This window comes from Cyprinodon variegatus, unplaced genomic scaffold, assembly GCF_000732505.1.
Source record: "Cyprinodon variegatus isolate N-32 unplaced genomic scaffold, C_variegatus-1.0 Scaffold6, whole genome shotgun sequence".
NCBI classification, from domain to species: Eukaryota; Metazoa; Chordata; class Actinopteri; order Cyprinodontiformes; family Cyprinodontidae; genus Cyprinodon; species Cyprinodon variegatus.
The window spans coordinates 2,967,643-2,987,877 of record NW_015150459.1 but is presented as its reverse complement, the minus strand read 5'-3'; the positions used below and the strand labels follow the sequence as shown (position 1 = coordinate 2,987,877).

General features: G+C 37.6%; 1 protein-coding gene across 1 annotated transcript in view; it reads left to right on the top strand.

The window, feature by feature from the left end:
• asic4 (acid sensing ion channel subunit family member 4) overlaps positions 1–20,235 on the top strand; it is a 159,377-nt gene that overhangs the window by 126,356 nt on the left and 12,786 nt on the right. Inside the window, exons 2-5 of the mRNA XM_015374871.1 lie at positions 4,726–4,870; positions 6,699–6,826; positions 6,962–7,115; positions 18,599–18,652. Coding sequence (XP_015230357.1) covers positions 4,726–4,870; positions 6,699–6,826; positions 6,962–7,115; positions 18,599–18,652 — 481 coding nt within the window. The remainder of the gene's footprint in view (positions 1–4,725; positions 4,871–6,698; positions 6,827–6,961; positions 7,116–18,598; positions 18,653–20,235) is intronic.

Here is a 20,235-nt window from a genome sequence, read left to right as displayed (position 1 = left end):
ATAAGAGGAGCCGGGATTCTGCAGGATAAAACATAGAGGTTTTTAATGTTTCCACGTTCTGCTTTATATTTATATGAAAATAGTTATGCAAACTACTGATGGACGACATTGCAGCTATATTTTGTTGTGCAAAAACAAGCTGTCAGCCTAACAAAAAAAAGATTTTGATAATAATTTGACAAGAAAATGTTTGCCATTCAAAGGCAGATACTAATCCTTTATTTCTAGTTACTATTCCAACTTCCACCTGTTATTGACATAGAGTTTTACTGAACCTTGAAAAATATCCCTTCAAATATTTGTCTATAATTGAAACCATAAACTTCTATGTGTTTTACTGGGAATTAATTAAATAAACCAGTGCAAAGCTATTTCTTTATGGCAAATCTGTGAAATCTCTCTAACTGACAGGTGTTGTATAAATAATTATCCTTCTTTTAGTCACTAATTTCTAGAGCAACCTTTCACTGCCATAACAGTTGCAGAGAAAGATTGTCTATGTTTCTACCAGATCTACTCACTAAAATTGATGAACATTTTCCTTCTAAAGAAACTGCTCTCCTGCCCCTTTAATCAGTCAGCTGAGTGAAAGATGGTTAACATCCAACATTTTTATATATGGGCCTCTTCAGCGTGATCATGCCTCTAAAAGGCCTTTTCCAGCAGTATAAAGGAAACATTTTATTTCATTACTTCATTTTCAAATAGAAAATTGCTCTATTATTTTAAGTTTACTCTCATTTATTTAGCAGATTTAGCCACTTGTACGCTTTTAGAGAACATGTGAATCAATTATATGACATAATTTTTCCTTTTTTAAACTCTTGGGAACTGGATAGGTTGCCATGATGGTGGGGCCATATTTGCCCTGCAGGTCTTAAGCTTGACACGCATGATCTTGCCCCAGATTCAGAAGCAATTGTAGCTCCAGGCTTTGAATAGGCCATTCCAACTTATCAATATGCTTTGATCCAAGTCAGTGCGTTGAAGCTCAGATCTTTTGTGTAGGCTAATTGTCAGGCAAAACCAAGCCATGGCCTCTAACTGTTTTTCCTACACGTCTGTCTTGTTTCTAATGCCACACCTCTTCCCATTAACTCAATCCATTTTACCTGTGCCCTCAGCATGATGCTTGCACCAGCTTGTGACACTCAGTGTTTCATGAAGGCCAAAAATTTGGCTTAGAGTCCGGTACTACCAGGACAGCTTCTCCATATCTCTGCTGTTTCACTCTAAAGGCTTGCAGCAAACAGCCCAAATGACTTCTGACTATCTTTCAACAGTTCCTCTCTGTTTGTCAGTCTTTAATAACAGCCAAATCTGTAGAGCGCATACCTAAATGTTCTCTGGTTGGGCGAGATGCCCCTCCTAAACTGTAGCTATTTTGCAATGTACTGTAAATAAAGCGTATGACACACAGTGCAGCTTAGTTAGAGTATGTTTTATTAAGAAACAGCCATTAAGTGGGGTTCAGGGTTCTGTAAGAGACCATTGTTGACACTGGCACAACAAAGCCTACTGTTTAAATTCTCCAAATGTCACATAAGTAAACTGTTCTCTGTGAGTTGTTGTGATAGTTCTGGTTTTAATCAAAGGAGTACAATAAATCCTTTCTTTCAGGGCCTAACTTCCTGGGTGCCGCTTTGTTTCAGCTTGTCAGCAGCAAAGCCAAGTCCCCAGTTGGGATTTGCCCGAGTCATTCCTGTAACTTTTGCTAAATTCGGTGCTAGATGTAACAGGAGAAAAATGCTCCATCAATCACATTGATGTGGAGAGAAACCGGAGGAAGGTTCAGTAGCTGAGAAATAAACCAGTGGAAGCTCTGCCAGCATCCATTTCCTGGGGGAGATGATGGGAAAAATTCTCCATCCTCTCTGGAGATATCATTCGGGAACACACAGGCGTCCTTCACAGGCAGAAGTTTTAGAGCGGAACCCAGGCACTTGGTTAGGGTGTCTGGAGCCCTTCTGAAGTGAAATCCTCCTTTGCCTCGGTTGGTTCGCTCTATCAGATAAAGACTTCCAGTTGAGGCTTAAGTGTGTCAATGAACCCGGGTGGAGGCGGGGAATCAATGATAAGTGCAGCTTACCTCCGCAGCACCAGCCAAATAGAGATTAAACCATTTCAGCCTAATAGCACACGTCAGTCAAAAGTCACACTCGAGTACTTGAACCCTCTCTCCTTTGCCAACTTTCATTTTATAATCACTTACCCTGAAAAGAGGTTGCAATTTACAAAAATATGGAGTTTGCTGTTAGTTAGAGGCAGCTGAAAGGCTGTGTATACCACATCTGAGCCTGAATCTGTAATTGTCAACCGTTCCTCAGGACTCAATTTGAGTGTAACCATTTGTCGTTTATTCAAAGACACACGTATACACACCGAGCATAAACTAGCATGCTCAAACACTATGATCAAAGGCCCAGAGATCTGTTACAGCATGAAAAACAGATACAGCTGTCTCTCTGAGCAGCGGCTTTTTGTAAACGCCACTCGTTTCTTCGCTCTAATCACTGTTGTGGACATCGCAAAATTACCCACCGTTCCGTAGAATTACTCGACTGGATCCAATAACAGTGGCTTTGATTTGCTGTTCCGCCGTCTCACAGACGGATACACCCTGTGGTCTGTAAATGAGAGCTTGTGCTGTTCAGCCGGTATCCCTAATTTAGGCATCATAGGGCTCATTAGATATATCAAACTGATATCAAAGTCAGAGCACAGACAGTTGTGCTTTAGCAAACACTGATGCTGTGGCAGTATTTCATAAAATGTATGACTGAATGTGGGGTGCATCTTGTGTTTTATATCCCAGTTTTTCGCTAGAGACTTGACTACACAGATTTTTATTTTTTTTAACAGCAAATACAAATGTTCACCATGATGGAGGGACAGATGGACATGCAGACTTACCAAATGTTTTCTGGAGATTTAGTCATATTAGACAAAGATTGGGCACAATGATGAGAAAGGATGTTTAAAAGACTCAAGGTGAGGCTTTGAAACCTAAGAACATTGGAGCAGCTGGCAGCCAGAGTGGTGGCGCCATCATGCCGAGCTTGCTCTGCCAACAACGTTGTCAAATGTTCTGCCAGAAACATGCCAATAGCTTGATGATGAGTAAACACTTTATGTGGTTCAGGTAGATTTGTCTATGTCTGAGGGCTTGGACCTTAAATGGAAAGCCTACATGTCTCCCTCAGTGCTGGAAGTCAGTTATTGTCTTTGCATTCAAGTATCTTAAGGTTTTCAGTAGTAAGGGAATAATGGGACTGAAGGTAGATAGAGAGACAAGGTCTTCTACAGAAATTGAGGCATTGCTTCAGTCTCTTGGAAGGAAAAAACTGCAGTGGAAGCAGTCAAGCTCTGAAAATACATGTCTGTCTATTTAGAGGAGTTCCCCAATACAAGCAGTTAAAAACGAGCGTCTTCGGTAGGAAGTTCCTGCCCAGCTCAGAAGCTTCACCATGTTGCAGAAGCTTAAAATTAGCCAGCAAACCCTTTTCAGGATGTCCGAATCAGAGGAGACCTGAAACTCAATGGGTTGGTTTAATTCAGAATGAGCTGGAGAATGTTGCTGAGTGCAGGGTTTGTTTGGTTTCCCACCTGGATCTGTTTGCGTGCACGAGGAGACGTGGGCTCATGCATACTCTTGCACTTGCATACTAGTGGAGAGGGCGGGTCTTTTAAAAAATCCTCCACAATATCTTTAGGTTGACATTTATGCCAATGATAAATGCATGTAGACTTTATTTTCACTTTCTGCACATTTATAAACAACGAAGTGGATCATTATGTTTGCTTTAATTGAAAATCCATTAAAAGATGCAACAAAAAAACAGAAACACCTGATTTACTAATCCATCTGTTGTGCTTTTTGGAGGATAAAGGCACAAAGAAACACATACACCAGCTTCAGTTTAAAAGGATCAAGGTACTTTTGCAAGGGCCTGGTGTACACTGCATCAGTGTGCAGAAAGATCCAAAACTGGTCACCTGCCATACCTGGTTATGGTTGCTAATTGCACCTTCACAGTTCAGTAGAGGGATTTCACAAGTGCTCAGCTGAATAGCCTTCCCAAACAAACTGTACTTGGGATCAAATATCCATGATACCAAAACACACAAACACATGCAGGTTAGCTTTTAGTGTTCATGTCTGTGTAATTCATTTTTCTTTTAATCTGTAGGCTTTGCTGCAGCACCCCTTTTGTTTGCAAGGGAATCACAGTTTGTGCCTTTAAAACTCTTAGGAGAGAGCAGTCATATGGTGTGTAAGCTGAATCTTTTCTGCAGTGCAGCAGTTTAAATGAAAGGTATAAACAAAGAGATGATGTGTCCCCTCCGAGACAGCTCCCCAGATAGGTGGAGCTGTGATAGCTCATTTAAAGCAGCTTCTCTATTATTGTCTTTTGTTTCCTTTTGAAGAAAGATTAAAAAAGTCTCACTCCTTTTTGACGCTACGGTGGGATGCTGGTACTGCTGAGCGGCGCTGTGTAGTGTCAGAAATTGATTCAAAGACAGCTTATCTCGTTTCATGTGGGACCGAGCCAGCAGTCTGCATCCAGAGGTTTCTGGGTAATATTCAGCTGTCTGTTCGGGCTTGTTTATTTATTTTTTCCTGATGCCATATCTGCAGTCATTTCAATGCATTGCTCATCACATGCAGCGTGTGAACTCTGTCATGTTTGCAGTGAAGATATGAATCTCTCTCTTTTTTCGCAGGTGTACACCAGATATGGGAAATGCTACACTTTTAATGGCAACAAGACAACATCCAAAAAGACCAAACAGGGTGGAATGGGAAATGGGCTGGAGATCATGTTGGATATCCAGCAGGATGAGTATCTGCCCATCTGGAGAGAGACAAGTAAGGCCCAGAATGATTTGTTTGTTGTAGTCTCATGATTTGGTATGATATATATTTGCTGTATTTTTTTAATAAAAACAAAAAAAAATCCAGTTTTCTATAGAAAACGCCATAAATATACATGTATGCATGTATTCATAACCCCTTGAAGAATTCATGCAAATAACTTCTGTGCATTTTATTAGCAGCTTATCCAGTTAACCAAAGCAGAGGACTATATAATTATGAACGAATGATTGATCATGTCTGTGTTTTTTAAGGACCTCAAATTCAGAAATTAAACTCATATCATGTGCTTATGCATGCTTAAGTCCAAAAGATGAATGCCTCTGGCAGATCTAGTTTGAAAATTATGGTTTCCTTCAGCCAATAAGTTATCTGGTGGAAAATTAGTCAAAACAAGAACATCAGTGTTCTGGTTCCTTCTTTGAATGGGTCATGTGACCCAGGATGCTGCTTTATGACAGTCTGAGCTCCCCCTAAACACAAGAGCAATGACAATCACCTGATCAGAGATAACGGATTTTGCAACAGTGTGCAGTTATCACTTAATTTCAGACTGAAATGGTCAGGTTTAGTGCCCCAAGTGGATAAAAAAATTACACAGGTTTTTTTAACCCAAACAACCTTTTAAGTCAAAACTCTAATTAAACCACTTTAGTTTATGATTTAAAGATTTCCAGGGGTATAAATACTTTTACTTTACATAATTCTGTACTCTGGTAACTCTCAATAGAAACATGTTCAACATATTGCACTAGGATTTAACAGCATGGCATCTATCGAGATAGGAGAGCTTTAATCAGACAGGGAGCCATGAGGTCATCTTCCCCCTGGAGGAGCTGCAGAGTTTCACAGCTGATCCTAGCTAATTGGTGCATGAATATACTGTAGATAAGTCCTGAGTGAAAACCTGTTAGAAATTGTGACAGAGGTTTACTTTTTAGCAAAACAATGCTACCGAACATAAAAACAAAGCTAGTACAATTTAGATTAAATAAAAAATGTGTTAGAATGTCGTCTAAATGTCCAAATGTGACACACACACACACAAAAAAAATCACTTCAGTTTCAGTTCAGTCAATTTTAGTGGCACTAATCCACAAACAAAAGTGAAACAAAAGTCCAGGATCAGGAATCTTTGTTGTCATTATACAGCCAGAACAACATTTCAGCAGACGCCTTTAAAGGCAGACATAAAAGGCAGACAAAAAATATTTTTTTAAAACCTCAGGAGAAAAATCCTTAGAAGAAAAATCAGAGAGACTTATAAACTTTAAAACATAAGTATATAGAAATGAAAGTACTAGTAAAGTATAGGAAGTATTGTCAGCTGAGGTGTGTGCATAAAGTGCAGCTGGTGTCAGTCCAGCCTGAGATGGGCTGATTCCTGTTTGTTGTCATAGAGGGTTTGTGTCTGTTTGAGGAAGGAGAGAAAAAAAAAGCCAATCCAATCATCAAGAGAAATATCTCTACCACAGAGTAAAGTTTTTGGTTATCACATCAGTTGAAATAAATACTTTCACAACTTCAATACTTTTGCGAGGCTCTCTTTAAGGCTTTTTTATTGTGCTGTTACATGTGAAAACATGGGATTTGTTAAAGGGAATTCCTGAACAAGATGCATTACTTTTGATCTGTGCTTCCACCGCGGCTGCATAATACCATTCCCTGTTGGCTTATTTCTAAACCTGCTTGAAATATGGTTTGCAGTTAGCTTCAAACTAAGTCCAAGCTGTCAAATGATGCAGGCTCCTGAAATTCTCACGTTCTCTCCTCTTCCGCCATTGCACTCTCACGCTCTGTTTCACCCTGTTTCGTTGAGAAGATGAGACGTCCCTGGAGGCCGGCATCCGAGTTCAGATTCACAGTCAAGACGAGCCTCCCTACATCCACCAGCTGGGCTTCGGCGTCTCCCCTGGATTCCAGACCTTTGTTTCATGTCAGGAGCAAAGGGTAGGCCCTTTATTCATTCCTGCATACAACCTCTGCACCCTCCACATGACAACCACTGCTGTTTATGCTGCTCTCCCTGAAACCGCTCGCCCCTCGTGGCTCAGACTGCAGTCTAATAAATCTCTATGTGCTTAGCTGACCTACCTGCCCCAGCCCTGGGGGAACTGCCGCTCCACCAGCAAAGAGAAGTTCCCAGGATACGACACGTACAGCATCAGCGCCTGCCGCCTGCTCTGCGAGACCAATGAGGTCATGCGTGTGTGCAACTGCAGAATGGTGCACATGCCTGGTAAGATCTCTCTCTGGATCATCTTTACACAGGAAACAACATCTAGAACTAGATCCATATGTGTGAATTAAAAAGAAATATGTCCATAAGCCATGTATCCTCTCCTGCAAAAAAAAAGTAGATAAGATAATAAATACAAACACCAGTTCTTCTGACCTTATTTATAGCTATGAAATAAAGCATAAATAAGTACAATAAGTCAAACGCTAACAGCTTTTTCTTTATATAACTGCTAATCCTCCTCAAAAACAGAAGTTAAAATCTTGCTTAATCTGATGTTTCCAGCACATCGTTTTTCTACTGAGATATATCTTTATTTGGGGCGGATTGCATATGTTCTTCAGTAAAGCTGTCAGCTCTCTGTCAGTTTTAAAGCAGCATGTTGCTTATAAATTTTTTATCTCTTTGGTAAATGCTATGTTCTTCAAAGTGTTATTTTCTTTTATGATTATTATTATTATTATTTAAATTATTGTCATTCTAATTTTAATTTCTACTATTTGTATTTCTTGCTACATCGTAAATTAAAAGGAAATCTTTCCTTTTGACTTTTTGCATTAATTTGAATAATGTGTATCATAAAAATCTTCTTTATAGTGAAATAAAAAATGATTTCATGAAAATCAAAAAGTGAAGCAGGAGCCTTCAGGTCACAGGATGTAAAACACTGAGACCAGGATAAACCAATCATTGTAATGTATATCTTGCACAGTTAAAAAAAAAAAAAAAAAAAAAAAGCATATGGTAACTTTTTTAACACACTTTGACTAAACTTCTGCTCTTTGTAGTCTTTGGTAGAATAGTGTAAGATTTCCACATGCCAGGTGCTCTCCAGGTGTTTTATATTTTGAGGACATTTGTTGCCCATAGCCATCTTCTAGTGACTGATTTTTTTTTGTCTGATTTAGCTATGGATTCTGCCAAAATAATTCCCCATCTTTAAATTTCCTCTCCTCCCCAATTCTTGTTTATTTGCCTGAATGCCTAAAGGCACAATGATTTAGACAAAACACACTTTATCTTTAGCTTCAAAGCAGACATCTAAGTTTAGGGACATAATTCCATTGAAGTTGACTAAACCCAATTTCCAATTGAGGAAATACAACCATTCATGTGGTGTTCCTTTGGTGATGCCCAGGATTTAATTTTGTTTTGTTTAGTTTTTTATGTTTTTGAGTTGTTTGGTTTAGGCAGACCACAACGCATTCTTCTATAGATTTTATCCAGAACGAATGTTTTCTTTGGAAAAAAATATTTTTTGACTCACAGCACTACTCCTTACATCTTATGGGGAATGTTGGAGAAAGTTGTCACTTGTAAAAGGCAATGATTACTAACCAGGCTTGTCCTGACTGATACTGTATGTTTGTGCAATGATATGCTTTTGATCTTTTGTAGCCGCAGACTATGCCCTTAGCCAACAGGTGCAAATTGACAAATTTCAAGAAAGTTCAACCAGCCCAGCCAAATTTTTGTTCTGCCCCTACCATTAAAAGTTGGCTCATGCAGGGTTATGAAACAGAACTATTGTCCAAACTACAGCAAAATGCTTTAATGGGACCACAATAAAAGTTTGCAGAAAGAAATATCTCCAAACTTGATTAAACTGAAGCAGAGTGGATCAAACTTGCTTTCAGAATGATGTCATAGACCGATAACATCATACATAAAGTGGATAATTCAAGTTATTCCAGCTTAAGGTGATTATACAAGCTGTTGAGTCATATTGTATTTTCCCCAGGACTTTATTGGCAGTGATGAAATCTTTCCTCCTCCAGTGACTGTTTTGTGATTTGTTTCTTGGAATTACATTGAAAGCGTAGCTGAGGTTGATGTGAATGTTGCTGGTTTTCACTGATGTGGTCATAAACCAATTTGGAAACGATTAAAGTTCATGAAATTTGAAGACATCATCACAGATGCCATAATTCATCCTGTTGGGTTCAGCGTGTGGAACCATTTAACGGCTAGATTAAAAGTCAGAGGGTTAATCACGATCAGCACGACATGTCATATGGAAAGAACAGAAAAGCAAGTATGAGATTTCACAGGATTAAAAGACATGAAGGAAATTTATGTCTTCAAAAGTATTTTCAATGAGAACACTGATTGCTTTTTTTTCTGCTTGTAGGAAACCATTTGAGCAACCTTCCTGTGGAGAATCTGAATATGTTTGAGGATTGTGCCTGACAAACATTAGGCGAGATATTTGCGCTTGTGCGTCATCATGGCTTGAGAGCAGGAAGTCAAAGAGCTGAGTCACTGAAAGCAAGCTTTTGACTGATGCTGCTAACAGGCTGGTGAGGAGGACAGAGCTTTTGACTTGTGGAGGGAACCCACACTGTGTCCAAGCTCTCACAGCACAGCTGACACTTGGTAATATGAATGGTACATCTAATTTGAGGTAGAATAAGTTGAAAGACCAACCTTAATCCAGAAAAAATGTGTCTATCATTGTTTTTATTCCTGACAGAGGGAATTCAGTCAACTGATAAGCTGCTCTCTCATATCCAAAACACAATTCAATTAAGTTTGTTTGTCACTTTCCAGCAAGTGCTACCTAGTGCAACTTTAAAAAAAAAAAACTAATTAACTTATAAATAGAATTTATTTGCAGATAGAAAATGTTAATTCAGTCTATGATATAAACGGATTCATATTTTATGGAAAGCAGTAATAGGCAAAATTACTGGCAACCCTCATTTAATGGAAGAAAAACCTAAAGTGGTCACAGAAATACCTTGAATATGGCCAAAGTAGTAATACATAAATATTAAATTAAAATCAAAAATTGAAAGCCAGAAATTGTTTTTCAAACATGCATCATAAAATTATTTAAAAAATAAATCCAGGAAAGAGGCCTGGACAAAAATTATGCTGCCCTCATATTTAATATTATGATGCAAAGCATATAAGAGAATTAGACTTAGACAACTTGTATACAGAGTGTATACAAAACGATATTCCCTTTAGTACAGCTATTAAATCAACATTTCCATTCCATACGGTGCAGCAGTGATCAAATGTGGGAGAAAAAAACATGGTGCAAAAAAACGCATTGATATGGAAGCTCATAGCATTAAATATATATGGTTCAAATATGCAGTATGTTTTGTTTTGGTGTTATGAGTGTGATGCAGAGTTTGTGATATGATTTAGAGTTTTTTCAACAGTTCAGCAGTCTGATGGCAGTGGGGAATAAGCTGTTGCAGAATCTGCTGGTCCTGCATTGAATGCTTCAAAGCCTCTTCCCAGTGGGCAGCAGGGAGAACAGTGCATGGTTGGGGTGTGAGGGGTCATTGATGAGGTTACATGCTCGGAAAACGTAGCGCTCGGATGAAATGTCTTTTTATGGAGGGAAGAGGAGCCCCTATCCATGTTTCTTTTCTTGATTTTTGCATCTGTGAACATAGAGCTCTTGTACAAAGGAAAGGAGTTACATTTGTGTCTTATCTGTCCATAGGACATTCTCCCAGAGGCTTTGTGGCTCTCTTTACTCATCTCCCATTATGTCCAATATGGATCAAACAACAATGGAGGGTGCGATCTGACTCTAATGTTTCTTGAGCCTGAAGTTCACCTTTAATCTCTTCAGAGGTTTTTCTGGCTCTTTTAGTTCCATTCATTATCCGTCTCTTTGATTTGTCATCAAATTTCCTCCTGTTGCCGCATCCAGGGAATTTGACTACAGTCCTCTGGATCTTAAAATTCTGCATAATATGTGCAACTGTATTCATAGTAACGTCAAGCTGTTTGGACATGGTCTTATAGCCTTTACCTTTAACATGCTTGTCTATAACTTCTTTCAACTCTTTCCTTTGCTTCCTCTGTTCCTTGTTGAGTGTGGTACACACCATGTCATCAAACAGCACAGTCACTACCTGTAGCCTACATAAAGCCCCACTGACTGACTACAGGATTGTAGACACCAGTGATGCTCATTATTGGACACACATGATGTAACATGTCTCTCTGGCCAGATTCGTTTAAGTATTTCCTAGTGGTACTATAATTACTGTCCAGGCCTGTTTCCTGAGTTTATTTTTCAAAATCATTCTATTGAAGCATGGAAGAAAAGTAATGCCTGACGCTCATTTTTTATTATTTTTTTTTCGTAGAAGTTTGATACAAATTCTTTCTGTGTCCATTGTTTTTTCTTTCTTTTCCTTAAACTAGGCGTATCACCAATTTCTTCTTTGTGTGTACATCCTATTTAAGTGGTAGTGTTTTAATGGTCTAGTCAAAGTAAATCCAGCTTAGACACTTTTGGTGTATTTTTATCATGCAATTCCTAGTCAAAGACGACCCACTGTGACTGAATTTAATAAATTCTGCAATGAGGAGTCGTCCACAGTGAAATAAGTGACTTACTGCCAGTTATTTCAAATACTTAGACCAGAAGTCAGCGATACAAAGGGTGGGCTCAACCAGCAATTAGGTTTGGCAGGAAGATTACTTTTTGACACATTGCCCCATTGTTTTAAACAGTTTTTTCTCAATATGTGAAGTAAGAGTATGAATACTGATTTTTCATTAACTCAGGTTATTCTCAATCTGACTGATATAATAAAAATATTTTAATGGTAGCAAAAAGGCATACCTATTTACTGATAACTGTAAGTAAAAGTAGTGTGGTTGGAAATTTTTGATTTCTCTTATTTTATATATTGATTTATGCAATTTATCCACTGAAAGAAAGTTTTTCACTCAGTCTGTTCAACCTGCAAGGCCACACAACGCCTGAGTGAGGGGTGTTTGTAGAGAAGACATACTTATTCCCATAACAAATCAGATTCTTTCTCAAGGTTTATTCATAACATGTTACTGTCTGTAATTTGTTTTGACTCTGACTACTTTCCATTATTGTAAGTAAGGGGAACGAATGCTGCCCAGATCAGAACAGGGCTGATTGCCATGCAATAAGGGCCATATGATGAAATGTTCACTCTTTTCAAATATAAAATAAAGTGCCGACTGAGTAAAATCCATTTATCTCTGTTTATTAAACTGGAGTGAACAGTTGAATACTTTTGTCCCACGACAGTATTCAAAGAACTAAAGAGTCTGTCGTTTTCTCAGGTTTTTGTTATTTTTCACTGCTTTGTTAAAATAGCGGCACACAGACATTGTATTTTTTTCTTATAGCTGATTAACAAAACACTGCAACAGTCAATATAGACATTTTGCATATTGATAAAAAGCTTTCTATAGAGCCCTTATTGATGTGTCTGTGTTGCAACATTCAAAGGTTATGACCTTTTTCTTTAAATTATCCATCGGAGTGTCCAAACAGTCTCTCTGCAAAACCGCAGGGACAAAGTCAGATATAAATTGGTGTAACATTCTGATTTTTCCAGCTATTGTTTTGCCCTTTAAATTAGAACTGGTCCTGGGAAAAGTCTACTCTTGCATGCTGTCATTTAGTCCATTCCTTCAAACTACAGCTCTCCTAGCTTTCATTTCTGCAATGAAAATTGGACAAGTTAAATAAAAATACATATTTTTTGTCTGGGTACCAAAGCTGCAACTATTTAACAATGTTACTTTTAGTAAATCTGAAAGCAGAGACTGTGTCCTCTACAGTTTTGAATTGTAAGGCATTTTCCATATAGTCAATGAAGGTTTATTCTTTTGTATTTGTATTAACATTTCTGTATTTTCTGTATATTTGTATTATTCTTTCCGTGTATATTTTTGTTTCCCTTTTACTTCTCTTTCTGCTACAGTGTATAACCTTGACCACTTTTGGTTTGTTAGTCCTTTTTCCTCTAAAATGCCTGACAAAGGCTTCTCCAAATATAAATCCATGCTGTTTTGTCCTTTTAAGAATACATTAAGGTCTTTGTCTCTCTTACTTTCTCTTGCTTCTCAAAGGTGCCTGAGTTTATTTTTATCTTTTTTTTAAATGTATTTTTTATTTTTATTTTTTTGCCACGAGGGAAAGCTGGATAAAATCCGGTTTTAAAAAATCAGAACTGTTACATAACATGCTGATGTTCCCTACTGAATAATTTTTTTTCTCAGTTGAATAAAAAAAAAACTACATTTGATTTAAATAACCACAAAACACCGCTGCAATAAAACACAAAGTCCCTTTCTATATATTCCCAGAAAAAGCACTACCATTTTTGCCTTAATTAAGAATGCACTGACTTTATAACAAAAGCTACCTGCAGGTCCTTTGATGCAGACTTTGTTGCTTTAAACGCTGTGCTGTCAGGCACAATGTGCTCTGGGCATTTCTGGATAAACTAAAAGTCATTGGAAATCCAGTTGATTTATTTTAATTGTTCTGTGGAACTCTTTAAATGCCTTATTTGACTCGAGGGACCATCTAAAGACATTAGAGAACTCTTTAGATCTTATCATAACACCACAGACTTCAATAGCAGAGAGAGCAGTTCATTTGTGAGTGATTTAAATAGGGGAAGTATTCACCTGAGACTCTTTAAGAATAATTTAATCAGCATAATCTCACATCTGAAGTGGAAAGGAAAGGTTTAGGAGGGAAAACACGTTGACATGCAGCGGTTTAGGAAACTCCTTAATCCTTTTCTCTTTTTCTTTTGTTATTATCCAACATAAACTGAGACTTTCCCAACAGAAAATAACACATAATTAATAATTTGAAGATTTTTCACAAATAAAATTATTTTGTGCATACATTTAGCCCTGTGTGCTGGAATTAGAGCTGTAAATCGTTAAAGCAATGTCTCTGCAAGCTTTGTAAGTCCAGAAACAGATTTTTGTTGCTGATTTTCCTCCATAACCTGAGTCTCTGATTGGATGGAGAACAGCCATAAACATCAGGTTACATATGTTGTCTCAGATTCTTGATTGTTTTTAAGGCTAGAGTTTGCCTGCAATTTTTTAACACCTGGATATGCTCTGATCTAAACCAAAGCTGCCCTGCTGAAAGATGACCCTTCTCTCCAGAAACAAGCCTTTCAGCATCTACTGTAACAGGAGTGCACTTTATCTTTCCATCAGCTCAAACACAGTGTTTGTTTTCTGTCACACTTGCAATTTTACTTTTAGCTCAAGACAGTAGGCCTCCCAATCTATGCTTTTTTAAACAATGATTGGCTGACAAGTAGGAAGAGATCCTTATAGTCTTAGAGATGGCATTATTATACATTAACTGTTTCTTAAAAGTACCCCAGAGGGCCATACATTCGGATAGATAATGAACAGCCCCACAGGGAGGGACAGGACTGATTCATGTGGGCTAGCCTGGGAGAAAAGCTTTAGAAATGGTGGGAATTGTGATGTAAAAGAGAAGTTGCTGGAAGAGGAGTGATTTGCAGACATTCAAGGCCTCAGTGGTGCCACAAAATCAGCCGATAGATTACAACATCAGCTGAGAGTCTTAAGACAGCCCCCAGAAAGAAGGAAAGTATGTTTTGTCACCATATCAGGACACAAAAAAAGTCCACTGAAAGTGGTCGGTCCTAAAAAGGACAGAATCTAGCTTAAAGTAAGATGCTTAGCCTGAAGTTTATAGTTTTGAAGCAGACATGGATATAGGATGTAGCTATTGTACTCACTTTTTTGTTTTACTTTAAAAAATGTTCTGCCTTTTACCTTTAAAATAGGAGTATATATCTAGAAATTTAAGCCTATTGGTTTAAACTCAAGGCCATATAGGCAAAATTTAATTGAAAGGTTGTAATGGGGAAAAACTATTCAACTATTTACCTCAGTTAAATAAACGGAGATCGATGGGTTTCACTCAGTCTGCACTTTATTTTCATATCTTTGCAAAGAGAGAACAGTTCATCATACGGATTCTTATGGCAGAGTAATCAACCCTGTTCTGACCTGACAGTTTGTCTCCCTTACTTATGTTGATGAAAAAACTGTGCAGGTTGTGTCAGAGTCAAAACAAATTACACACACTTTAACAAACCTTGAGAAACAATTTGCCTTGTCGTGGGAATAAGTATGTATTGTGTAAAACCACCCCTCACTCAGAGATTTTCTCAGCCTTGCAGGTGAAACAAACTGAGTAAAAACATTTTTCACTGGATAAATAGCATAACTAAATATATGAGACAAGAGAAATCTAAATTTTCCGACCACTAAGGTATAGTGGAGGATGTTCTCCGGATGTTTTCCGGGTGGTTCATTAAAATAAGTGGTCCTCCTAATTGTGAATCATTGTAGTGATATGTTTACCTGCACGTCCCCATTTTCACTTACCTGTGGTGAGTCTGACATGGTGGAAAAATTACAAAACCTTCTGTTGCAAAGTAACCTATATGAGCAAACAGCAACTTTAAAACAGAGCATGCATGAGGAGAAATGGGCTCCTGCATGCTCTCGCACTCGAATAATAGGTTTTCCCTCTCAGGCGCGGGTACAGGGTTGTGCATGTGCATTTTTCTGGAGTGGGGAGGGCGGGTCTTTTCAAAAATCCTTGAAAATCCCCCTCTATACTGTCTAAGTTCAATTTACCTATTTTTATTTCTCCAAACCCAAAACACTCCTAAAGTATATCTTTCGTGTCAGGTGTCAGATTTTAAAGCAGAAGTCGTGACTATATGTGTGCTGAAAAATGTTGTGGATAATTTTAGACTAGCTTCTGGTAACGGAACCTAAATCCCTCATGGCTGTGGTTGGGGTATTGAATGTGTTTTAATTAACAATGATGTAAATAATTTTTTCCAGGCTTTTCCATATAAAATAGTTTCATTCTTATAATTATCAGTTATTGTTTAACATTAACAGAAATGACCCCGCCAGGTTATATAAAGCAGCTGTTTCCATGGGACAGTGAGGGCAAATATTTTTTTTTCTTTACTGCAGTGATGTGACCACACATTGTGCCTTAAATAATTGAAACTCTGTCTCCCTCCACAAGTTTTCTCTCTTAGTGCTGCAGTTTGCTCTCCCTGATCACTGTGAGGCTCAGGGCGAACGTTAGGGACTGTTTATTTTCCTCCAGCTTATATTTTTGATTAAACATTTTAATATCGGTTTAATTTCTACCTTTACCAGTGCTATCTATTGTTGTTTAACACTGCATTCAGGATTTTAAAGATATTTTACTGGTCTAAAGATCATAAGAATATGCATCTTTTCTTTTCTTTGGCTTTTGACACCATGTAGAGTGTTGATTTTATGTATACACATGCATATTTTTATCCTGTGCGGGCAGTGCTTTTATTATTTTATTTTATTTACTTTTATTTTTTACTTATTGTAGTTATTTTATCTTTTTGTGCAGCACTTTGGAAACCTTGTGTTTATTGAAATGTGCTATATAAGTAAAGTGGATTGGATTGGATTGGATAAATAGTAATAAACCATATAATTTATAAGAATCTGGTAATAATATACCTTATAAACATATTTAAAAACATCAACAACTTTTCTAGAGCATATATATTCATATTTTCCCACACCATAAACCACAGTTTGTCCATTGGGGGAATTTTATGCAATGGACCGCAGCAAATCGTAGTCTAATTGGGAAGGGGAAGGGAAGGTATACATGATTTTTAATTTCCTTTCAGTGAAAATAAAGAATAATAAAGCTTAAAAAGCCTTCCGGCATATAAAGCTTGTGTCTCTGTGGGTAAAAAGTTCACCTCAGCTTTCTCCCCTTACAGACTGATGTAAACCTTTAAAATGAGATTCTAATTGCTTTACTTTAGCAATATATGTTTTTCTCTACTCTTTTATTCAGGTGAAATGTGTATTTAATGATGTACTGCTGGATTTTACTCAGTAGTATGAAATTAGAGGGTACTGAAATTAAATTCATGACGCATATTAAATAAATATTCACTACACTACACAAAGAGGTCCACAGGCAAACCTGCACATACAGTCCTGCTCACCATTATTGGCAACCCTTCATGTTTTTTATAGCTGAGTGAATATAAATGTTAAAAAGTTATATCAGCAAGATCCTTCAATTTATGGTCCAAAATAATTTAAGAAAGACAGTTACCATTTCAACACAAATATTTTAATTCCAAAAGACAAAACCTCAAACCAGCATGTGCACTAATATTGACACACCTCCCTAATATTTGGTTGCAATATTTGGTTAGCAGCAAACATTTCCTATATTCTTCTATAAGCTTCTTGCACTTCTCGGGTGGTATTTTCTCCCAATCTTCTTTTGTAATCTGCTCGAGCTCTTGTACATTTGCAGGGTTCCTTTCTCCAATGGCAGATTTCAGCTGGACCCAAAGATTTTCAATTGGATTGAGATCAAGACTCATTGCTGGCCATTTTAAAACAGTCCATTTCTTTCCCTTTCAACCATGCCTGCGTGCTTTGGGTCATTATCTTGCTGGAAGACCCAGGATCTTTGCCTCAAACCAAGTTTTCTTACACTGGGCAAGACATTTCGCTCTAGAATTTCTTGATAATCTTCTGATTTCATGATGCCTGTGATACGGTCAAGGACTCCAGTACCAGATGCCGCAAACAGCGGCACAGCATTATGCATCCTCCACCATGCTTGAATGTTGTAGTTCTTTTCTTTAAAGGCTTCATTGCGCCGTCTGTAAACTGTTGGTGTGACTTACCAAAAAGCTTTACTTTTGTTTCATCTGTCCATAAAATGTTGTGCCAGTAGGCTTGAGGTTTGTCCAGGTTCTCTTTTGCGAAGACCAATCATTCTTTTTTTATGTCTGTTCTTTAGGAAATATTCCATCATATGTACTTAAACTTCAGGGGTGCCAATAATGGTGAGCAGGGCTGTAGATTTGTTCATCTGTATGTGAGATGTTTGGAGGGGTTTTTTATCAAAAACCTCACAAATTTGTCTAAAATAGTCATTTGAAACACACCCATTAATTAATGAACATTTGGACTCTTGAACAGCAAGAGCATAAATTGTTCTTTTTTAGAGATTTCTAAGGTCTTAAATCAATATTTCAGCGTCTGAGTCTGTGTCTATATTTGGGTGACCTGCCCGAAAAGAAGCTATTAAGTTGTTCTTGTTCTTGATGTGTGGACAGCGGACAGAGAATGGCTTTTTGCTACATCTCTAAAGTACACCTGGAAATGCAAAAAAATGATCTAAAATAAAGTTAGAATTCGGAGCATGGGGGTTCTGTTTTTAGAGCAAAAGACACAAACATTTTAACAGCCCACAGACAGACAAACATATATCTGCAAAATTAATTGTCTCGCTGATGAATACCTGTCATTAATGGCCTGGGAAATGTGTGTTTGTCTGCAAAGAAGTGCCTCGTTGATTGGTTTTTAAAGACTGTCTAAATATGCCTCGCGGGTGGAGCCAGCATGCTCCATTTCTCTGTGCAATCAAGGACGGACGTCCAAGACGAGGCCCTGATGTGTGGATGGAAGTCATCCTCGGTGCGCCTGCCTTCATTTGGAGGCGAATGATAAGCTGCAGAGGAGTGTTGTTCGCAGACATGCTCTCTCATTGCAGCCGACACGGGTCACTGAATATTTTAGCTCTGATTGATCAAACTCATATTCCGCTCTTCTCTTTCCAGGAACTGCAGATATTTGCCCTCCCAGTAAAATCACCTGTGTTGACAAGGCACTCGGTAAGAAACAATCTCCCTTCATTTCTTTTCCTATTGCAATATACTCCCACGCCAAAAAGGGAAATGGAAACACAATCAGTAAATATGATAAGGATTTTTTTATTATTATTATTATTATTATTCTCTTCTATACAAATACATGAAGGTAGACTAGATGTTTTGAAATGACCTTTTTTTTCCCTGGTGATATCAATACATTAGAGATTGATGGGCCGTGCTGCTTTAAAGCAAAATGTTTTAATATAAACCTGTGCTTCATTCCCATCACCCATGACTCTCATCCCTTCCCCCTTCAGCGGACGTCGTGGCCGAACCTTGGTTTCAGAGAAATTCCAATGAAAGGGGACCGTTTTATTGATTTGGCTGGACAATTATCATTTCTCAGCCAAATAAGCCAGAAATTTAATTATGTCTCTCTTCACTGAATTGAAAATCTGTTTAAAATGTAGCTGAATGAGATCTTAGATATATCTTACAAGAATAGGCCGTATTCATGAGGGTCATATTCCTGAATCAAACAGATGGATCCACCACTTCATAAAAAGGGAATGCATTAAAAACTAATTTTTCCATTCATGTGGAGATGCATTTTCCTGCATCAGGCTGAATGTAAGCCCACATGATCCTGAATACAAATAACCTTATTTTTAGAGTTGTAAAATCCATAAATCATCAAGTTATAATTTCTCTGTTCCTCTGTGCATTTTAGAAACAGCTGAATGCTTTAAGAATTTCAAGAAAGACGGCCAGATAAAAAGACATTTACTGAGAGTCCGGTTGTTTTAGAGCTGGGATCACAAATATGTGTTTATGGTATTAATAATCCAGCCATTTACCGTATGTTCGTCTTAATTGAATAAAAGGCACTATGTGCGAATTCTCCCGTAGGCTTTCCTTGATAATTTATTCAGAGATAAAGTACTCTTGTGTAATTATAGTGAACTCGGCTGCTGCAGTTCTCTGTTAGGTGATGTAAAATCACTCTAATGGTTTGTTGTGAGAACCCTGAACCCTGAAGATGCACTGATCACAAATGCGTGCCCATGGTTGGTCTCTGAGTTTGCAAAGCTTCATCTTGCAGATAAGTGGAGTAATCGATTTCAATTTCTTTGTAAAAATCTTTAAGATAAGACAACATAAGGAATGCATTTAGAATGTTTTTTTTTTGTCAAGTCCTCCCGCCTAAGAGGTTGTTAATTATTTATAGTAGAAGAAGAGACAAGCTGCATGAAAGAACAGTCGTGATAAAACAAGCTATTGCTAAATCTCAAGATTTGAAAAAGGACTTAAGTGTTCAATACAAGCAAATGATGAGTTAGCTAAAATAAAAAAATGGCAAACTTTGTGTATCATGCTAAGGAATGTAGAACCAAACCTTTAAGTGTCAGATTTTAAAAAAGCTTCCAACATTTCAAAATCACATTTTTTTTTTTTTACAACTGACAGACTGTAAATGATCATTTATACACAGAAACTTTGATTCACTCCATTCACTTTTTCTGTTACCTGTATATGTCTCCATACGCCACATCTCAACAAGATAGCCCTAAAATTAAGCTGTTTTTTCCACATTAGAATTATAC